The 6,000-nt window shown below is 43.5% G+C and overlaps 1 protein-coding gene across 1 annotated transcript in view; it reads left to right on the top strand.

The window, feature by feature from the left end:
* Nucleotides 1-649: 649 nt before the first annotated feature.
* The window catches only part of LOC142491259 (vomeronasal type-2 receptor 26-like), a 48,183-nt gene continuing 42,832 nt past the window's right edge, over nt 650-6,000 (top strand). Inside the window, exons 1-2 of the mRNA XM_075593550.1 lie at nt 650-1,459; nt 2,941-3,168. Of these exons, the coding sequence (XP_075449665.1) occupies nt 659-1,459; nt 2,941-3,168 (1,029 nt within the window). The 5' untranslated portion in view covers nt 650-658. The remainder of the gene's footprint in view (nt 1,460-2,940; nt 3,169-6,000) is intronic.

The raw sequence follows: 6,000 nt of genomic DNA, 5'->3' as shown, positions 1-6,000 counted from the left end.
TGAAATGTTGCAGCATGTACCCAGCATGTACCCAGCATGTACCCAGCATGTACCCAGCATGTACCCAGCATGTACCCAGTATGTACCCAGCATGTACGTGGGTCTTGTTGGTGATTGCCCCAGATTTTCGAAGGCAAATTTTAGAATACTCGTCGGCGCACCTGTACACTGGTAGGGCGCAGGGAAATAGGTAGCGGCCGGGGGCTAGGCTGCATACTTCAGTGCCGACGAGTATTTTAAAGCAAACCTGGGGCAATCCCCAACAAGACCCAAGTACATGCTGTGTACATGCTGGGTACATGCTGGGTACAAGTTGGGTACGTGCTGCAACATTTCAGTTACATTTCTGCAGACAGACGCTTGGCCTATCAGATTAACAGCGGGGTCCCTGGCAGTCCCATTCAACTGAATGGGACTGCCAGGGACCCCTGCTGTGTTAATCCTATGGGCCATTACTCTCTACAGAAATGTCACTGAAATGTTTGCAGCATGTACCCAGTTTGTACCCAGCATGTACCCAGCATGTATCTGGTGATAGCCCCAGATTTTTCAAGGCAAGTTTTAGAATACTCGTCGGCGCACCTGTATAGAATAAATCCTTTAATATGAAGTGACAACATATTTAAACATATTTCTTCCACAGATCAGCTATGGCTCAATGGATTCAAGTTTTAATGACCGTCTGCAGTTTCCAAACCTCTATCGTACAGTCCCCAATGAGCATTATCAGCAGCAAGCTATTGTCCAATTACTGCAACACTTTGGTTGGACTTGGGTTGGGATCTTGGCATCAGATGACGACAGCAGTCAAAGTGGAAGCCAAGAACTAAAGAACCTGATAATCAGCAGCGGAATCTGTGTGGAATTTTTACAGTTATATCATACAGAGCTAGATAGTTTTAAAGAAGAAAGTGTGCAGGCTGTGGGAATGTCTTCTGCAAAAGTGGTGATAATCTACAGTTCCAATAATATTTTTGATGACTTTATATTAGAATATTCCTTTCAGCAACAGCAAAATAAAATTTGGATTGTCACAGCGACCGTGACATATTTAAATAATTTTAAATTAGATGAATTTCTCTCTATGCTAAATGGTACTTTATCCCTTTCAGTTCGTAAAGGCGACATTTCTGGACTTAAAGATTTTCTCCACAGTGCAAATATGTATAAATATCCAGAGGACCCTGCTATTAAAGCATTATGGATGTATTATTTTGGATGTTTGCCGTACATACCTGGCTCTAAAGGAATATTTATACTACGTCACTGCACTGAGAATAAAACATTACAGTCCCTTCCTCCCTTTATATATGATGTGCACAACTTCAGATATACCTACAGTATTTACACAGCTGTCTACATGCTGGCTCATGCTCTGCATGACATGTTTCAGCACAGATTGTCCCTTCCTCTGGATTTATACAAGGACAACAGCAAGCTGGACATAAAGCCATGGAAGGTACAACAAATGATTGTCGACTTATTTCACTATTGTCAAAAATGTTGACTCCCCCCCCCCCCTCTTTTGGGTTGAATCCCCCCCCTCTCTTGGGTTGAAACCCCCCCCCCCTCTCTTGGGTTGAATCCCCCCCCCCTCTTCGGTTGAATGTTCCTTGTTGGAACTATGTACCAAAATGGGACAGTAGGCCGCGGTTGTGTCGACATGACCAAGTCTCTGAAGGACGGACCCAGCACATCAGCCGCTGGACATCCAGCCGCCGTGCGCTTCTAAGCTAGAGTAAAGGATTTAACAGTTAGGGTAGAGGGTTAACTTTAGGGGTTTCGGAGATTTCTAACCCTGCAGGGAGGCCACTCTGCTAGAGGCACAAGCACTTACCTAACGTTTTCTAATCGCTTTCAGCCCTTTTATATATCGTGCTCTTTCTGGGCCTGGATGGGGGTAACGCCACATTTAGGGAATACAGGCTTAACGCTATGTTATTTAAAGCTAATGCAAGGTCTCACTCAGCATACTGTAGCTTTAAGCCTATGCTAATGAGATTTACAATGGCAGGTGTTTTTGCATATAATTAGGTTTGTGGATACACATTACTCTATTACTGATTTTGGTAATGTGCTATTTTAAATTTTGAGTTAAGAGAGCTTTGTGGATTTTTTTTTATTCCTGATTAGTTTAGGTTATCTGCCCCTTTTGTAGTGGCAATTATATACATAGGCAAGATAGACCTAACACCAGCCTGCGGTAAGTGATAAGAGATCGAGATATCTTATAGTGGCCGATTAATATTGGCCGGTATTGCAGTTTAGTGAATACAGAAGCAGTGAATAAGTAACTTAGTGATAATTACTGTTCTGCATGTTCTTTTGTATACATTGCATTATGCATATTTCTGACACATTGTCTCAATAAAACGTACGTTCTCACTGCCTAAGCGTTGGCGATATAGTATTAGTGATTAGACCGATAAATAAAATCTGATAGTAGCATGTTTTACATTTTTCAACCTTGAGTGAATTTGCCTCTATGTTTTCCTTAAGCTTACAGTATGGTCTTAGCTGATATGAAACTACTATGAACAATCTTTATTATCATTACATTTTGTTAAGTGATTTGCAAGGTTTGTATCTGTATATACTCTGTGTGTGTGTTGTGTGTGTGTGTGTGTGTGTGTGTGTGTGTGTGTGTGTGTGTATGTGTGTGTGTGTGTGTGTGTGTGTGTGTGTGTGTGTGTGTGTGTGTGTGTGTGTGTGTGTGTGTGTGTGTGTGTGTGTGTGTGTGTGTGTGTGTGTGTGTGTGTGTGTGTGTGTGTCTGTGTCTGTGTGTACTGTACATTAAAGAGAAAGTATTACTGTCTACTTTACAGTAAATGTAATATAGTTATCTGATTTGAGTTTACAGATACTGAAATATAATGCAAAATATAAATGAAGGATAAAACTGAAGTTATATGCAGTAACTCTAATTTGTCTTTTCATTAGCTGAACAGTAACCTGCAACATGTTAATTTTACACCTGCTTCTGGAGAGGGGATTTTCTTTACTAAGGACGGGGATGTTCCTGGACTTTATGACATTATAAACTGGGTCACTACCACTGACCCTGCTGTGACTGGTATCAAAGTTGGAGGCTTCAACTCCTCAGGACCTGTCGGTCAGCAACTCACTATCACCGATAATGACATTCAATGGAACCCAAATGTTACACTGGTAAGAAGGGAGGTAAAGGTGACATTCTCAGAGGAAAGAAGATACTCAGCATGTTAAGTAATCAGATTGTGTATGCCACTTACACTAAAAAAGGAAGAGTCTTGAAAGAGAGAATGAAAACCTTAATATGTAGGAATTTTAGTAGAAGGTGTTACATATAGAGAGACATTCTTAGTCTTTGTTTTTATGAGACAAGTAGAATGAGGAACATTAAGTTATATTTGGTTCCTGTAACCTATTATGTTCCTTATATTGGAGCCGGATGTCCAGTCTCTGAAATGCCCATTGTAAACACTGTACACTGAAGGTTACATGTTAAATCAAATAAAAGGATTGAGCTAAAAACACACATTTAGTGTAAGAATTCCAAGCAACACCTATTGTTTTTCTTGTTTTAACCATCAATATGTTGTTACTGAAGGTCACATACACATCAATCTATAACATTGTAGTGGGAGCTTAAGAAATACTCACAATTAGAAATATTTACAGTATACAAAACAAATTTGGGGATACCATCATCCTAAATATGTTTTTATTTCTCTAGTTGACATGTAGGCAGGAAAATACCAGCCATCCAACTATCACCCTGTCTCTGTCCTGCCTTTTGCCTCTAAAATTCATAAATGTCTTCCTACTGTATATACTGTATGTTCTTTCCTTAGCTTCTATACTTTCCTAAAACGTCTACAATCAGATTTGCACACTGCTCACTAAACTGAAACAGCACTCACCAAAGTAGCAAATGGTATTCCCATTGTTGAATCCTAGGGACATTACTCATTCTTCTTGACCTGGCTCATGACATTGATACTGTTAACAACCACCCATCCTCCCCAGGGCCGCAGACAGCTTTCCCAGGGCCAAGGACAAAAATTTCCACCAGGGCCCCTACCCACATGTCGGTGCTCTTTCAAAAAAATACCTCCCCCTCTGTTTTCTTTAACACTCCCCCCCTTCCCAAACTTACCTCCTCACTTTCTCCACCCATAACCCTTTCCTCCCCCCCATATTATAATATATATTATATAATATATATTATAAAAAAAATGTTTACATATATCTATAGTCGAGTCCCCTACCCTGCTATGGTGCAGGGAACTTGCCAGTTGCTCTTTGGGACCCCACGCAATCAGAGGGAACACAGTGGTCATTCCAGAGCTCGGCACTCTTGCAGTGGCAATCAGCCCAGCAGCCATCTTAAATTGCCTTGAAGGGATTTGCAGGACTACAGAAGGATGTGATGGTGAAGGTGTTAACCAGGCTCACTAATAAATGTTAAGCACACTTGGTTACCCCTGAACCACGTTAAGGTCGTAGAGTGTCAGCTCTTGGACCCAGATGTCTTAAATGCATTGCAGAGACTGTGTGCAAATTATGCAACATTAGAGATGTTTGTGTGGTTTGCCTTTCTCGGTGTGAGGAATCGCCATCCTGGCGGCCATGGACCATCTCCTCACCTCACTGGTTCTTCGGTAACAGACACTCAAGATGCACATTCGTCTGGTCCTGTGACGTGCATGGGCGTGGACCTTGATCAAGAGAACCAGCTTGGCAGTGATGCGAGCTCCAAGCTCTGCCCCCGCTCTGACATCACGTGGAACCGGATTGGGAGTATCGCGCGTTCTTAGACCTGCTCTCTGACCTCTGACCTCTGTGACGCACGCGGGTCGCAATCAATCTCACCCTGGTCAGGCTGCATCCTACGGCACACCTGTGTGCACCAGCAGTTTATGGGATTTCACTTCCTTGTACCGCCATGGCTTGCCATTGGAGGGTCCTCCTATATATACCCTTCACTTGCATCTTACCTTTGCTGAGCACAGTCTAGTGTGATGCTGTGCCTTGCTGCATCCTGTTCCTGTGACCCTGCCTTGCCTAGTCTGCCTGTTTAACCTCTTGTTGCCTGAACCCTGCTAGTACTTGGACTCCGCTTCTCTCCACTCCTGATCCGGCTTGCATGACGAGTCTCCAGTTCTGACCTTGGCTAAGTACTCCGACGATTCGACTATCTCCATTCTATCTCCATTCTTGAACCTGGCTACGCACCCCGACGATCCGCAACTCTCCTCTCCTGAACTTGGCAAGTACCCCGCAACTCTCACATCTCCAATATTGACCTGGCTTGAACCACTAAACTACATCCTAGGTGCGCCCGAGTGGCGGTGGGTTTGCGTTTCTCAATTCCCTACATCAGCACCGCGGTCGCGCTTCGTTTGTGGTGAGCTACGCGTTACAGTATGCTCAGCCACACAAACCGACCCCGCTGAGGTAGGAAGAGTCCTGTATACACACACGCAAGCTACCTATCCAGTATTGAGGAAAAAATTGTGGCTAGTGATCATAACATGCGCTACCTGCAGGAGAACTTTAGAGCTTTCACACAATCTCTCCAAGAACCTCACTCTCCCCTTGCTCCTGCAATTCCTGAGTCTGCCACCATGTCCTCTCCTCACTTTTCTCAAGAACCCCGGTTACCCACCCCCAATCGTTATGGTGGAGACCCTCACGAATGCCGGGGATTTCTTAATCAATGCTTTATACAATTTGAAATGAATCTTTCATGCTTCACTTATCCCCGCGCCAAGGTGGCATATATTATGTCTCTTTTTATAGATGATGCCCTCGCCTGGGCCTCTCCGATCTGGGAGCGAAGACCTGATCTTAACCAGGATATTGCTGCCTTCACCAAGGAGTTCCGGAAGGTGTTCGATACACCCGGCCCTTAAGGTATCTGCTGTCTCTGCACTATTTCATGTCTCTCAACGTAATCGTCCTGTTGCTAGATACACACTTGACTTTAGGACTATAGCTGCCAAGACTGACTGGAAC

This window comes from Ascaphus truei, chromosome 3 (assembly GCF_040206685.1).
Source record: "Ascaphus truei isolate aAscTru1 chromosome 3, aAscTru1.hap1, whole genome shotgun sequence".
In the NCBI taxonomy this organism is placed as follows: domain Eukaryota; kingdom Metazoa; phylum Chordata; class Amphibia; order Anura; family Ascaphidae; genus Ascaphus; species Ascaphus truei.
This window is presented reverse-complemented; position numbering and strand designations above follow the sequence as displayed.